The sequence below is a fragment of the Ornithodoros turicata genome, chromosome 2 (assembly GCF_037126465.1).
Source record: "Ornithodoros turicata isolate Travis chromosome 2, ASM3712646v1, whole genome shotgun sequence".
Lineage (NCBI taxonomy): Eukaryota > Metazoa > Arthropoda > Arachnida > Ixodida > Argasidae > Ornithodoros > Ornithodoros turicata.
Window position 1 is genome coordinate 21,863,644 of NC_088202.1, and position 17,272 is coordinate 21,880,915.

Here is a 17,272-nt window from a genome sequence, read left to right on the forward strand (position 1 = left end):
CATGACAATTCGCTGTTCCATGTGCGCGCTCACCTCGTTGTCGGTCATCTTGTCCAGCACGTATCTTCTGTTTTGCACAAACTTTGGACCACTATGTGGTGAACACGGAGGTCTGTCGCGTGTGAAAATGACAAAAATGAAGTAGCGCGAGCCATTTGTACACTCAGGAGACAGAAAGTCCCGGTTTCACTTGAACACCCCTCGTATATATACATTTGACACTGATTCAATTGGCGGCAAAGTTGTTTCAGTGGCAGTTGTGCAATTTTAAGCACATGCTCTAAAAAAATTGGGTATGGGAAGTGCCGTCTTGTAGAACATGTGGAGTGCACTATATTACAATAACTGGGGGTTTATTTAGCCAGACAACTGAGTGTGGAGTACACAGCACAGTGTAATGTTTCTTATTCTGGCAATGTCAGCGTGGTTCCAGAAGTGTGAAATGTGGCACTAGCCTTGATCACATCTGTTGGACCCACCAAACAGAATATATACAGGGTGTCCACGCTAAGTGTGAACAGATTTTGAAAAATATATCAATCACTTTTTCCGAGATGAAATCAATTGCAATATAGCATATGCTGAAGGGCACTAGGGGGGCATTAACAGACTCCTAAGGCAATGTCTTAATTAACTTTCAATAATTAACTTTTTAATTATAAAAGCTACGAAGTTGCTCCAATGAGAACATCTGATCTCTTCGGTCACCAGATACCAAAAGCCGTTTTCAGAACAAAAATGCGTTCGATAGATCGTCCGCAAAAAAATTGTGAAGGAACGCCATTTTTTCTCTAATTGGTTTATTGCGCATCCTAGTGCCACATTTCACACTTCTGGAACCACGCTGACATTGCCAGAATAAGAAACATTACACTGTGCTGTGTACTCCACACTCAGTTGTCTGGCTAAATAAACCCCCAGTTATTGTAATATAGTGCACTCCACATGTTCTACAAGACGGCACTTCCCATACCCAATTTTTTTAGACAGTAGGCTGGTCAGACAGTCGGGTTATATGCTTACCGACTAGGAAGTGGGCCGGTGACAAGGGATCGGGTTCGTTGCTGTCCGAGTAGACGAAGGAGATGGGCCTAGAGTTCACCATGGCTTCTACCTCTGTGAGTAGCGTTGTTAGTTGGTCAAGCGTCAAGCTACTTGTGCCTAGGACTTTCCGGAGAGTCGTTTTGACGGTGCGCACCATCCGTTCCCAGAATCCGCCCCACCACGCTGCTCTCTCAACGATAAATTTCAAAGTTATCTGCGTCCCAGAGAAATAGTCCTGTACTTCGCCGCCTCGCATTTCGGTCCAGAGCTGTTTAAGGTCTTTCGATGCGTGTTTGAAAGTGAGGGCATTATCTGTGTACACAGTGTGGCATATCCCTCTCCTGGAAATAAATCCACGGAAAGTCAATAGAAAAGTGGCTGCTGTTAGATCGGTTACCAATTCGAGGTGCACGGCTCTAGTTACGGCACACGTGAACAGAACTATGTATGCCTTGCTACTTCCGGTCTCAGTTTTATAGAACAAAGGTCCGGCGAAGTCAATCCCAGATACAACAAATGGTTCTGCCTCTGTCACACGGTCGCGTGGTAGTGGTGCCATTGCCTCATCCGCTGGCTTGGATCGCCATTTCCGACAGGTCAAACATTGATGAATAGCTCGTTTGACTGCTTGCCTTCCTCTCAGTATCCAATTGGATTCACGGAGCTGCACTAAGGTGTCTCTAACACCTCCATGCAGAAGTCGCAAATGCTCTTGCGTGATGAGTTTCGAAGTGAAGTCGTGATCCTTGGGAAGAATTATGGGATGCTTAACTGCTGCCTCGGCATCGCGCTGTTGCAGCCTTCCTCGCAAGCGCATTATTTGATCCTTGTCCACGTAGGGTGACAGGGTTCGTAGTGGAGACGTTTCGCCGACAGTGTTTTTGTCCGATGATAGTATCTCCAGTTCTCCTGGAAAGCTTTCCCTCTGCACCTGGCGGATCCATTGTCTCAGCGAACTTTGGATTTCGGCCGCATTTAGCGGGCCAGAAATCCTAGCATCTTTCTGTCGACAGTTGTGAATAAAACGCTTGATCCACGCGGTGATTCGAAGCACAGTCAGAAGAGAACTGTGGTTCTCAAGAGTGAGGAGTGGCGTGCTAACATGGGCATCCGTCGCCATCATCGCTGTTGCGTTTTTTCTTTCCTCTCGCGATGTTGTTTCAGGAAGCTCCAAAGTGTCAACTTCGAATTTCGGCCAGAGGGCCTCTTCATTGTTGAGCCACTCAGGTCCCTTCCACCAGAAGTCGTCTTTCATGAGCATGTCGGGCAGCACTCCTCTTGTCAGCAGATCAGCTGGATTAGATTCACCTGGACAGTGATGCCAGTCTGAAGGGTTGCACATACTTTGAATCTCGGTGACGCGGTTGGCAACAAAGGGTTTCCATCTACTAGCGCTTCCTTTTACCCAGTGAAGAACCACGGTCGAATCGGTCCAATACCGCATGGTGAGGCCTTCGTAGTTCAAAGTTGCTGTCACGTGGTGAGTAAGCCTAGCACCCACAAGAGCACCCAAAAGTTCAAGTCTTGGGAGTGAAACTCGCTTTAGTGGGGCAACTCTCGATTTAGCAGCCACGATAACGACATTTATGCTTCCATCTTCGTACACTGTGCGCAGATGCAGCACTGCACCGTACGCTTGCTGGCTCGCATCGCAGAAGCAATGAATACTTCGGGACACAACTGAGTCATCGTCTGTGATTGCCCTTGGCACAGTGATCTTTGGTAGAAATGGAATTCCCTTGCACCGCTGTTGCCACTCTTTACCGATGTGTTCGGGTAGCTCGTCGTCCCATCCGATGCCCAATTCCCACGCTCGTTGACTTAGTATTTTTGCCTTGACTGTGTAGGCAGAGAGAATGCCGAGAGGGTCGTATATTCGTGCACTAACTTGAAGTAAACATCTCTTCGTGTCTCTTTTCTTTGTCAGGAACTGGTCCAATGAGTCCATTGGAGGTGACAGGACGTCATTTGTCGTGTTCCAAACAATGCCCAAGACCTTTTTCACCTGACTGTTGTCTTTGTTTTTAGTCCTGAACGATACCTGTAGCTCACTGTCGTTCGTCGCCCACTTCCTTATATGCATGCCAGCAGCCGAAAGAACTTTATTTGCCTCATCGTGCAGAATTTCAGCCTCTTCTCTTGACCTGACGCTAGTCACAAAGTCATCCACATAGAAGCCGTCCGTTAGTTTCCTGTAGGTTTCGGGGTACGTGCTAGACATTAAGTTGAAATGATAACGAAGTGTTGCTGCAAGAAGGAACGGGCTGGAGGCGGCACCAAAGGGCACCCTCGTCATTCTCCAAACCTCAATCTCGGACAGTGGTCTTCCGCTCTCCGGCATGAAAGTGTACCACATGAATCTGAAAGCGTCTCTGTCGTTCGGATTAAGAGAAATTTGCAAGAATGCTTTCTCAATGTCGGCTGTAACGGCAACACTGTGCTTACGGAATCTTAGAATTGTTGCCAGGAGATCAGGATTCAGGTTTGGTCCAACCTCCAGGCAGTCATTCAACGAAGGGCAGTCCGAAGCACTGGACGAAGCGTCAAACACGATGCGCACTTTAGTACTTGCTTTGTCAGGTCTAAATACAGCTCGATGAGGCAGGTAGAAGACTGGTCCGTCGGCGTTTGCTTTGATATCAACTCTCTCAGCGTGTCCGTCATTCAAATATTGCCGAATAGTGGTGTCGTACTCCATCATGACGTGCTGGTTCTTCAAAAGCCTTTTCGTTAACGAGTTCAGTCTCTCCTCTGCAGTTCGCTTGTTTCTTGGCAAACACGGATCACTGGTTTTCCACGGTATGTGTACCTCGTACCTTCCGTCTTCATTGTGCTTTATCTTTGCTTCGAACTCTCGCACGATAGTGTCGTTTACCTTGTCGCAAACCGTATCCTTTGTTTGTATACCCATATGCTCTAGTTCCCAAAATCGTCTCAGTTCGTTCGATATGTCTGCCTCGTTTTGGTCAACTACCGTTCTCATGACGCAGACATTAGTGCAAGTTGTAACTGTACTTGTTGGTACCGGTCCTTGGAGAGTCCAACTAAAGATTGTATTGATAGCCACCAATGGTTCGCTCAAATACTTCTCCGGTAACGACCCTCCAATAGCAGTCTGCTCCGATAAGGATTCCGATTCCATGGTCGCAATCGGTGTTAGTCATCGGAACGTAACCTACGCAGAGACCGTCCCGTTCCATTTTGGCTATTTGGTCGTTGTTCGGCACTCGCATGACATCAATGCAAATTTCTGGCATCTCGAGCGCCTCGACTGTGGTTTCGTTACGGTCAAACTGGCTACGCAACCATAATTGCACCCTGCGGCATCTTCTCTGGATAGTTGATGTAGAGCCAAAGGTGTGGACTGTTAGCTCTTCTTCTCCTAAGGTTTGGCATTTAAGCATCTCCGACAATGACTTCTTAATAAATGTGCGTTGGCTGCCTCCATCCATCAGAATGCGTGTGAGCCTTCGATCACTTTCACTTTCTGCATATGCACGAAGAGTCTGAAGGAGCACTGTGCTGTTTGCAGCGTACGTCGGGCTGGAATCTCTCAACGTGGCAACTGCCGTTGGCTTCATTATCTGAGTTTCAGTAGCTGTTGTGGCAACTTCGGATCCGGCGCCACGTTTCCATTTTGGGTCGCACATCACTGTCAAGTGTTTCCCATTACAAAATGCGCAGCACAGTCGGGACCCACTTCTGCATTCCCGTGCCCGATGATATTGTTTGCCACATCGAAAACATCGTCTCTCTGCTTTGAGCTTCTCCTTCTTTTGTTCCAAAGAAAGAGGAGCCGCGCAGCTCTGCAGGGAATGATCAGTAGACTCACAAAATACGCATTTTGTTTGTTCTGCGCCAACCGTTAAGGCAACTCCTGATGGGAGATTGTTGTGTTGGCGACTTCGGGTACCGTCTCCAAGTTGTTTGGTTATGTGAGGCTTGCTTGCTCCCCCGCGTTGACCTCTCTCGCGTCCGGCAACTTCTAAGTTCAAAAATGTCAAGTAGGAGTCAAAATCATCCTTGTCCGCATGCTTTCGATCATATTCCAAGTTGATATCCACAGGGACTGCCTTGCGTAAAACGGATAGCAACAGCACACCATATGAAGAATGAGCCACACCCAAGGCTTCCAGGCACCTGACCCCAGTTCGCACTTCGTCGTAAAGTTCGAGTAGCTTAGCGACTTGACTTGAATTATTTACGTTTGGCAAGTTTAACAATCTTGAGATGTGTTCGTCGATAATTAGACTTTTCTTCCCGAATCGGTCCTTCAGAAGTTCAATGGCGGCCGAGTAGTTTTCTTCGGAAAGCGAAAGTCCTTTGATAACTGTCATTGCCTTTCCTGTCAAGTAGCTTTTCAAGATATTTGAACTTGTCCACCTTGGAGAGCGATTCGTTTGAGTGGATGGTAGAGTCGAACTGGTCCCAAAAGCTTTCCCAGTTTCTGAGATCCCCGTCAAATTTTGAGAGCATTTAGCCCTTTAGAGCTACATTTTTCTGGTGCCGAAACACGGGAAGAGGCAAGCAGTAAGGGTGCCATCCGCGGATACGTCGTTTGACGACGGACTACACGCTCACACACGTCCGCACAGGTTGACTTCTTTATTGCAACTACAACTAAACACAGAGAGAGAGATGGAGGCCACAGAAGGGAAGTAAACGGACACTCTCCGTGGGAACGATAGAGGATGGGAAGCCAAAGGAAGTTTAGGTAATTGGATGCTCGCCCCCAAGTGGTTCACAGATCGAACCCCAGACACTGAAAGCACATATGAAACGGTCTGTCTTTACGTTAGTGGAGAAGGCAGCACATACATCTAAACATACGTTCGTTTCCCCAACACCCACACTCACGTGAACCAGCACAAATACGTAAGGGCTCTCCATCAACATGGCACGACGCTCTCTACAAGATAAAGAATACTACTAGAAAACTAGATCAAACACTTTTTTTGCGGGGCAATTCTAATGACCACTTTCATGTGACAGAGGAACTGGCCACGACGTTCTTGGCCATGCGGCCAAGCGTCGAATGACTAATCCTAAAAATCGTTCATTCACTTTTTAATTATAAAAGCTACAAGGTCTAATGAGAACATCTGTTCCCTTCGGTCACCTGATACCGTTGCCGTTTGCAGAACAAAAATCGGTTCGGTAGATTCTTCGTCTGAAGAAATCAGGAAGGTACACCATTTTTTCTTTATTTTGATCATTGCGCATCTTCGAAGACGCGTATTTCCATCTAGACCCGCTCCTGCCCTCTGTCATTATAAGTAGACTGCTCGTCGTTAAGATGAGCGGCACCTGAGCCTCCTAATGTACGGCCAAAACAGAATTTGTAACGTTCACCGAGCAACAACAAGGGTGTCAGACTCGCTGTACACGCACCGCCGGCGTGCACGTTGCTGTCGTCTGAAGAGACTAGGGAGGGAGACGGAGGAACTTTGGACTTTGTCAGAGTTACTTTGACAAGGTTACCTAAAAAGTGAAAGAGTTCCTCAAGAAGATACTGGAGCTCAAACGCAACGAGATAGGTTAAAAGTTACCGAGAAAAGTTGGTTAGTTGTAGTAGCGAGATACCCCCAACACTGCTACGTAGTACATGCATAGAGATGTATTGACTATTTCGTAGTGTTCAATGTATGCTTTTAGTAGAATAAACAACATTTACTCGAACAATATGTGCATTTCTAGGCATTATTTCCGGCCATGCATTCAGTGGTCCCATATGCCAAGTGGATCACTTCAACTGAAACTCCTAAGCTTGGAAACTTCCTGAAAGTCCATCATGGAACTGGTTCTACATTTAACTGGCCCCAGTCTCTAAATGGTCCCACATTCAAAGTGGTTCCTATCCGATAATTCACTTTGAACTGGTCCTGCTCCGGATTTTCGCCTGTGTTCCATTGTACTGGGTGTTGGTTTTGCTGATTTTGGCGTTCACAAGGGAGTCTGCTAGGTTTTTCGCACGTCGGTATGGTACCTGTATTGGATCGGTGAATATATTTCTAAGTCGTCATTGCTTTGGAGGAGGTGCTTGTGTTTCCGTAGAATGGCCTTGATGTTTCGAAGTGCGTTGGAATATCTCGTGATCAAGCTTATTTGGCTCGTAGCTGAATTTTTTGGTGTTCCAGAACCACCTCGTTTCGATCCACTGTGAGTGCCTTACGACAAAGTTCGTTGGAACGTCGTCTCTTTTGGACAGTGTGCTGCAGAGTTCGTTTAGCTCTCAGCATAATCTGCGTCGTTTAAAAAAAAACAGAAAAACTCTGCGTAGTCTTACACTCTGCCCATTAGGAATGACAACTTTACAGGGGCGCGGGTGGTGACTGTTAGGGCGAGGGTATTGTTATTTGTCAGTTGGCGTTTTGTACAGGGTTGTGGTGAGGTTGCCGTTGTCTAGCGAAATTGTGGTGTCGAGAAAGTTGATTGAGTGAGTTGAGTGTTGTGATGTGAGTAGTAAGAGGGCAGGCTGAGGCAAAAGTGGGATTAGTTATAAGCCCGTTTATTGACCCCTGGGCTGACTTCACTCGCGTATTTTTTCCTGCGCGGCGCTCGGGTGGAGGGTTCTCCGCGCGCTTATCGGCGGGGAAGGACTGCGCGTGCGCTTACCCTCTCACATTTTTTTAGCCTGGGCCGACTTGACTCACATTTTTTTCCGCTACATCAGGTGTGCAGTAGGCGGCTTACATGCAAGCATAGACATGCAAACAGGAGTCATGCACAAAAAGCACCAGTTGAAATATGTTTATTAAAGCCAAATATATTATCAATTGTAATCATCATACACAATATATTTATTAATGGTAATTACATAAGTTTTCAATGAATCAGAACTAAAATGGGATAGCACATTTAAGCAAAGAAGATATTTTTAATCAATACGATTACAATCAAAATTACTAATTGTGTTGTAAAAAGTCTGAGACGTGACAACCATCATTGCATCTCCGGAGTTTTAATTACAGTTTTAATTACAAGTTGTGTTAGATGTAAGTAATTTCGAGCACAATATGGAAGCTGAGTTTAATATTCCAACATGACACAATTTTAATAAATCAGTTTCTTATTAAGTGAATAGCGCAGACATAAGGAAATAATTCGAATCAACACGATCAACACATAGCATTAATATAGAACCAAACGGACATATCCTCCAACATGTAGGGAAATAATGGCTATACAATACCATATCAAAACGAGAAACGGACACCACATTTAATCAAAGAAGATATTCTGAACCAATATGATTACAATCAAAGTTACAAGTTGTGTTATAAAGAGTCTAATATACCTAAACATGAGAGCTATCATTGCAACAGCGGGAAGTTCTGATAACTGTATGTAATTAAGTGTGAATAGCAGAGACCCTGGAAGACCATGAGACACGAACGACAAGAACGACACCAACACAAGGGGAAATAAAATCTATACCACTGCAAAGAAGGTATACTTAATTAAAACAACAGAGGAGAATAATCTAACATTTTAACTATCATAAAATCATCCTCATGGCATAATCTAATCGAACTCTATACAATTTTCATTCTAAGAGACACTACAATTATTACTTTGTTTTATGAATCCAACACAGAAAATATATATGTTAAAAATGAATTTCACCACATAGCACGCTCCTAGCCAACAACCAGCTCTAATGATATCTGCTCTGATGTGTCGAAGACGGGTGCCGATAGACGTATGTAATTAATTGTGAACAGCAGAGACCCTGGAAGACAACGGAACACGAACGACAGGAACGACACGAACACAAGAGGAAATAAAATTTACACCACTACAAAGGAGATATTCTTAATCAATATGATTACAATCAAAATTACAAGTTGTATCACAAAAAGTCTAATGTTCCTATACGTGAGAACCATCACTGCCAATAGCGGGAAATTCTGATAGTTGTATGCAATTAACTGTGAACAGCAGAGACCCTGGAAGACCACGGAACACGAACGACAAGAACGACACGAACACAAGGAGAAATAAAATATATACCACTACAAAGAAGATATTCTGAATCAATATGATTACAATCAAAATTACAAGTTGTATTATAAAAAGTCTAATGTTCCTATACGTGAGAACCATCATTGCAATAGCGGGAAGTTCTGATAGTTGAATGCAATTAACTGTGAACAGTAGAAACCCTGGAAGACCACGGAACACGAACGACAAGAAGGACACGAACACAAGAGGAAATAAAATCTATACAACTACAGAGAAGACGTTCTGAATCAATATGATTACATTCAAAATTACAAGTTGTATTATAAAAACTTTAATATTCCTATACGTGAGAACCATCATTCCAATAGCGGGAAGGTCTGATAGTTGTATGTAATCAACTGTGAACAGCAGAGACTCTGGAAGACCATGGGACACGAACGACAAGAACGACACGAACACAAGAGGAAATAAAATCTATACGACTACAAAGAAGATATTCTTAATAAAAACAACAGAGGAGAATAATCTAACATTTTAACGATCATAAAATCATCGTCGTGTGATAATCTAATCGAACACTATACAATTTTCATTCTAAGAGACACTACAAACCTTACTTTGTTTTATGAATCCAACACCCAGGCACCATGAGAGGAACTCGTTTTTTCATCAAAGCCCGGAGACATTATCTCTCTGTCTATACGATCAAAGCACTGCGCATGCTTTATCACTCCAAGGGTTGGGGGCTATATTCCTTTTCCTTCCTCAAGCAAACAGGGTGCTCTCGAGATCGGATAAGATCGTACAAAGGCGATATATTTTATTGTGCAGCGCAAATAGATGCCCATATTATTCGAGGGGATCACTATCTTTTCGCATCCTTTCCTTGAAATGGAAGTCTTCCATCAAAGTGGATGACATGGCCGGGTAAGTTCGCACAGAGGCAATATTTTTTATTGAACATATTGAGAAAGTCCAAAATATTAAATGATAGCAAGAATATTCAATCAAAAACGAGAAACAAATTTAATTACATCAGTTTTTGTAATATCTTGCAACAGAAAGTTCTATATAGATGAAGGGCACAGAAATATCAAATGTGAACTCAGAGATATGAGGCATTCCCAACTCAGATATTATTTTTACTGATGTCAATCGAGTGATCAATTGAAAAAAATACAATACAATAATTATTTCAGGCAATAACTTTCTAAGCAAGCAGCGTGAATACACCATAGAATCTGTACAGAAACTTGTCATTTCAATTAATAAACAAGAGCAGCTAGTGGGTTCAAGACATAATGTTAGTAATGAAAGCCGACGACCCCAACACCAACATCAAGTTATGGAAGAGAGGATTCTAGCGCGGTGTTGTACATAGAATCGTTGAAAGCACACGTTTTTTCTTACTCATCATTTCCATTTGAAAATCATTTTCCATTATTCCCTCCACAGGTGGATATTAACAGCCCTAGATTGGTAGAGCCCTGGACCGGTAATCCAGAAGATGTGGGTTCGAGTCCTACCGCTGGCTTACCTTTTCAGTGACTTTCATCGTGAATTTCTTAGGCAATTTGAGGCTTTGTATGTATTTGTCCCTTCTATGTTCTTCCAGCCTCAGAACATCAGCTCTCTCATGTTTACCAAATAATTAATTTTTAATCAATAAAATGAGCATAGATATGCTTCAAATTAAGTGAAGAGGCACAATCGAAAACAGAACAGACAATTGGCTCTACATTGAAGAGATGGACGGATTTTGTAATCGTAAGCATAAGTCATGGGAAGGTGTGATAAAAAACTGCTTCGAAAAGGAAGAGTCTCGAAACGATTCAATTATCGCTGCATTTCAATACGTCCTAGACATGGTCGTATTCGGAGATATGGTACAAACTACAGAATTCAAGGTGAAGAATTTGTATGCCGAATCTACAATAGTTATAAAAATATCTAGACATCAACGTCGGAAAGGCCACTGGGATTGATGGCAGAGTTTTTGAGGTGTGCTAATGAAGAATTGAAATACACTAGACCAGATGTAATCGTAATTATTGCTAAGGGCATTGCGTTCATCAAGAAAGCAGTCAGATCAAACTCTCATATACAAGCGGTCTCTATCGCACGATTCATTACGAATTTGTTGAAATTACCACCTAACTATTGTGATGAATTATTTTTTTCTACCAGTTCTTGCAACGATGTCGAATGAGCTCAAATAATGTGATAGTTTTTCAATATCGCTACGGGAAACCTCGAGGACATTTAGTGAATTGGATCAACGTTTTTGTGTGACGTGTGCTGATCTGCTGATTATAATTAAGATAACATATATTCCATTGTGTTTATGCATAATGATCATCTTCATTGTATAGTGGTTAAGCATTTCTGATGACAGTTGTGTGATCCGCTTCTCCCGAAATCTGATTACTACTTAGAATTTATTTCACGTACGTTTGTGTGCTGAAGATTACGTGATTAGAAAGGTAGACTTCGCCTGCACATCATGCTTGTAAAATCCTCCATTTGCACCGCGATATTTGATAATAGAATCCTTTCAGCATATATTGTCAAAAGATGTTATAGACATAGTTTGAATTATACATTTGTCATTTGCTCATGCATAAGAGGTCTAGTCCAGCTGTTTGAGAAATATACATGCATTGTGGAATTTTATTCATCAAATATGATAAGTTTTCACACAACTTCAACACATCTTCCCATGGCTTATGGTAACGAGTACAAAATCCGTCCAACTCTTCAATGTCGAGCAATTGTATGTTCTGTTTCGATTGTGCCTCTACACTTAATTAGAAGCATATCTATGCTCATTTAATATATCAAAAATTTATAATCTGGTTTAGAATACTATTACTATCCACCTGTCGTGAGAATTATGGAAAATGGTTTAAAAAGGATATGATGAGAAAGAAAAAAAACGTGTGCTTTCAATGATTCTATCTACAACACCACGCTAGAATCCTGACTTCCATAACTTGGTGTTGGTGTTGGGGTCGTCGGCTTTCATCACTCACTTTATCGCTTGAACCCACTAGTTGATCTTGTTTGTTGATTGAAATCCCAAGTTTCTTTTCAGATTCTGTGGTGTATTCACGCTGCTTGCTTAAAAAGGTACTGCCTGAAATAATGGTTGCCTTGTATTTGTTTCAATTGATCACTCGATTGACATCAGTTACGAATGCCTCATACCTCTGAGTTGCATTTCACATTTGATATTTCTGTGTGGTTCATCTATATAGAACTTTCTGTTGCAAGATATTACAAAAATTGATGTAATTAAATTTGTTTCTCGTTTTTGATTGAGTATTGTTGCTATCATTTATAATGTGGACTTTCTCTACATGTTCAATAAAAAATATTGCCTCTGTACAAACTCAGCCGACTATCTCATCCACTTTGATGAAAGACTTCCGTTTCAAGGAAAGGATGCCAAAGATAGTGATCCCCTCGAATAATATCGGCATCTGTTTGCGCTGCACAATAAAATATATCGCCTTTGTACTAGCTTATATGACCTCGAGAGCGCCCTGTTTGCTTGAGGAAGAAAAAGGAAAAGCCCCCAGCCCTATGAGTGATAAAGCATTCGCAGTGCTTTGGTCGTATAGACAGAGAGATAATGTCTCCGGGCTTTGAAGAAAAACCGAGATCCCCTCATGGTGCCTGGGTTTTGGATTCATAAAACGAAGTAAGGTTTGTAGTGTCCCACAGAATGAGAATTGTACAGTGTTCGAATAGATTATGTCACGGGGATGATTTTACGATAGTTAAAATGTTTGCTTATTCTCCTCTGTTGTGTTGACTAAGAATATCTTCTTTGTAGTTGTATAGATTTTATTTCCTCTTGTGTTCGTGTCGTTCTTGTCGTTGGCGTCCATGGTGTTCCAGGGTCTCTGCTGTTCACAGTTAATTACGTACAACTATCAGAACTTCTCGCTGTTGCAATGATCGTTGTCACGTATAGGAATATTAGACTTTCTATAATACAACTTGTAATTTTGATTGTAATCATGTTGATTAAGAACATCTTTGTAGTGGCGTGGATTTTATTTCCTCTGGTGTTCGTCTCGTTCTTGTTCGTGTTCCGTGGTCTTCCAGGGTCTCTGCTGTTCACAATTAATTACATACGTCTATCGGCACCCGTCTTCAACACATCAGAGCATATATCATTAGAGCTGGTTGTTGGCTAGGAGCGTGCTATGTGGTGAAATTCATTTTTAACATATCTATTTTCTGTGTTGGATTCATAAAACAAAGCAAGAATTGTAGTGTCCCTTAGAATGAAAATTGTATAGAGTTCGATTAGATTATGTCACGAGGATGATTTTATAATAGTTAAAATGTTAGATTATTCTCCTCCGTTGTTTTGATTAAGAATATCTTCTTTGTAGCGGTATAAATTTTATTTCCTCTTGTGTTCATGTAGTTCTTGTCATTGGTGTCCCATGGTGTTCCAGGGTCTCTGCTGTTCACAATTAATTACACACAATTATCAGAACTTCCCGCTATTGCAATGGTGGCTCTCACATATAGGAATATTAGACTTTTTATAATACAACTTGTAATTTTGATTGTAATCATATTGATTAAGAATGTCTTATTTGATTAAATGTGGTGTCCGTTTCTCGTTTTGATATGGTATTGTGTAGCTATTACTCGCTATACATGTTGGAGGATATGTCGGTTTGGATATATATTAATGCTATCTGTTAATCGTGTTGATTGAAATTATTTCCTGATGTGTGTGCTATTTACTAATAAAAACTGATAAATTAAATTTGTGTCATGTTGAAATATTAACCTTAGCCTCCCCATATTGTGCTCGAAATTACTTACATCTCTCAGAAGTTGTATTTAAAACTGTAATTAAAACTCCTGTGATGCAATTATGGTTCTCACGTCTCAGACTTTTTATAATACAATTTGTAAGTTTGATTGTAATCGTGTTGATTAAGATTATCTTCTATGGTTAAATGTGCTACTCCATGACTTTTTATAATAAAACTTGTAATTTTGATTCTAATCGTATTGATTAAAAATATCTTCTTTGATTAAATGTGCTATCCCATTTTAGTTCTGATTCATTGAAAACTTATGTGCTTACCATTAATAAAAATATCCTGTCTGATGGTTACAACTGGCAAGATAATTGGCTCTAATAAGTATATTGTATATAAGTATGACTCGTCTTGGCATGTCTATGCTTGCATGTAAGCCGCCTACTGCACACCTGTTGCAGCGGACAAAATTGAGTGAAGTCGGCCCAGGTGGGAAAATGGTTCATTGAAAACTTATGCGATTACCATTAATAAAAAGTTTGTGTATGATGAGTACAATCGGCAATATAATTGGCTTTAATAAATATATTTCAACGTGTACTTTTTTTGTATGACTCCTCTTTGCATGACTATGCTTGCATGTATGCCGCCTACTGCAGACCTGTTGTAGCAGAAAAAAGTTGTGAGTGAAGTCGGCCCAGGTGGGAAAATGGTGAAAGAAGTCAGCCCAGGCTGAAAAATGTCAGGTGGTAAGTGCACGCGCAGTCCTCCCTCGCCGATAAGCGCGCGGACAACCCTCCACCCGAGCGTCGCGCGGGAAAAATACGCGAGTGACGTCGGCCCAGTGGTCAATAAACGCACCTATAACTAATCCCGCTTTTTACTCAGCCTGCCTTCTTACTACTGATGTGAACTTTATAGTGGTGTGCGCGATGTTTAATAGATCTACAAACTTTTGAAATTTGTGTTCCTCGTGTTCCCATATTGTAAGTATATAGTAGATGTACCGAAAGCATATAGTGGGCTTTAATTTGAGGGCGCGAATGAGTTTGTTTCCTTGGGACCCCATGAAGATGCTTGCGTACCTGGGTGCAACAGTTGTGCCCATACTTGTACCATGTACTTGTAGGTAGTATTCGCCATTGAACTCGAAGTAGTTCAGTTTAAGAACCAAGTCCATTAGAGCGAGAATGGTTTCCGTGTCTTTTCTGTTGTCTGTTGTAGAAAGGGTACTCCAGAGGGCTGCGACTCCGTCGTTCTGTGGGATGTTAGTATACAGGAATGGTCATATCTAGCGTGGCGAGTATTGTGTCAGTACGAAATGTACGCATGCTGTTTAAATATCTGATTATTATAAGTAGCTGTGGTGTGTCTTGTACATGGGATGGCAGTGTTGTCGGAATATGATATAAATAATGGTCCAGGAATTTTGAGAGACTTTCTGTTGGTGTGGTGTTATCAGAAACAATAGGCTTGCCGGGACGTCAGTTGTATAGAGCTGGTTCGCGTGTAGCTTATGGATTTTGGGAAGTAAATAGAAATCACCTGCGCCGGTGTTTAATTGATTAAGGTATTTGAGGTCATCACGTGTGATGAGCTTGTAGAGGAGGTGGTATTGCACCACACGTGTCCTGACCGGCGATGATGGGATTTCCCAGTGGGCACATGGTCGTGACCTCACGCTAGGACGGTACCGGTAGAACTGACGAGCCAGCGCAGTAGCGCGTGGCAGCAGGGGCACATCGTCGTCATCATCGCTGGCCACCACAAGCTCTCGTTGGTGGAGGTCCTGTGTGGTATGGGTGATAAGCTCAGTGTACTCCCTTGCTGGGTCGTGGTTCGGTTTCGGGTATTGCTGAGTTGCCTATGAGCCTCAGAAATGTATTTATATGTGGGCCAGACGACGATACTCCCACCCTTATCTGCGTGCTTAATAATGCTATCATCTCTGTCAGCTAGGGTTTTGGTGATGTCACGGTATGTTTTATCGAGGTTGTGACCACGCGAGCTTTGGAAAATACTGCGAAGGATGTCACTGCTTATTTGTTTAATGCACAGGTCTAGTGCGGTACCTCGGTCGTCATTTGGTGTCCAAGTTGACGGTAGTCAGACGTTGTTGTTATTTTCTTCTGTTGTTCTTCAAGGCGTAGTTGTCTCGCAAAGTCTGATATGTCATTGCTGATTTCGTATTCGTTAACAGAATGGAGTGTAGGGGCCCTATCCTGGTCAAAGTAATCTACCTCGATTACTTTAAATTTCTTCTGTCATTGGTGCACAATCGAAAAAGGCGTGAATATTAAAAGTGGTTCACACCTTCTATCAACCAATCGCCCTACGTGTTATCTTGGAAAGCGACCCGCCTTATCGGTGTTTCCTCCTGAGAATCCGAAGGCCACACCTGTGATCTGCCCGCCATGCCTTGTTGCTTCGGTTCTTTGGTGTCGGAAACAGAAAACTCTACCGGCGTAAAACTGAATTTCGTGGAAAATGCGCGGAAAAGCACGTTCGTAATTTCCTTTTTTGCTGTTTGTCATTTTTCTTGACGTACAGGTGTGCAAGACGGCAATGTTTGTGTGACACCGTGATTGTACTTGGCATTTATAATTCGGTATATACCCGTGAGATGGCGATGATGGCAGCCAACAAAACGATAAAAGCGCGAATGATCATTCCAAAGCGTCGAACGGACAGTGTGGCGCGAGTCGTAAACGCGTTTATGAGAAATCTGTTCGTGCTTTAAATCTTGAGCTTTATTTATTAGCTTTTATTTATATTTTTCTGTGTGTTCGTGTGCTCGATATGCGAAATAATAATTCGCATTTCAATATGCTTCTTTCGCTCGTGAGCTGTGGGGGTGGTAACGATACCGGAAATGAGCGTTGATAGTTTTACTCAACAAACAGTGAACATTGATCGATGAGTTTTTGTGTGCACACCGCTACGTTGCAATAACATTGATTGTACGACGTACGGCTCTGACGACGCTTCGAAAAGCCCGCCATTTCACGCATACGATGCCGCGAACGGCGCAGAGAAACGGTGTTACGCGGTGCTTTTCTACCATTATTAAACAAAAACGAAGAAAGATATGAATTTGTTGTTGGTGATGAGCACATACAGACTTTATACAACACAAGAAGCGGAAATGTACATGCGGACCCATCACGAAACCCATCGCCGCTCAAAGTAATCTCTACATTACTTTTCAGCTTTGAAACGAATCTTTTACGTCATTGTTGTGTCAAAATGACGTAGGGTCACGGTCCGAGATTAGGGCCGAGAGGCTGCGAAGGAAAACTAGGTATAAATTTCAATTGAAACGGGCTGGATTTAAGGGCGGAGTATTTCGTGGCAGCCCCGCCCTACAGCTTGTGACGTAAGGTAATCGAGGTTGATTAGTTTTGACGAGGATAGGGCCCTAGGGAAGAATGTTAGCCGGACCCTTTCTTCCTCCCGGGCTGTTCACCCAC

The 17,272-nt window shown here is 42.5% G+C and overlaps 1 protein-coding gene across 1 annotated transcript; it reads right to left on the minus strand.

Moving 5' to 3' along the window:
* Window positions 1–982: 982 nt before the first annotated feature.
* Window positions 983–4,027, minus strand: LOC135384399 (uncharacterized). Its single transcript, XM_064613600.1, has one exon. The coding sequence runs from the start codon at window positions 4,025–4,027 to the stop codon at window positions 983–985; it is 3,045 nt and encodes a 1,014-aa protein (XP_064469670.1).
* Window positions 4,028–17,272: the final 13,245 nt, after the last annotated feature.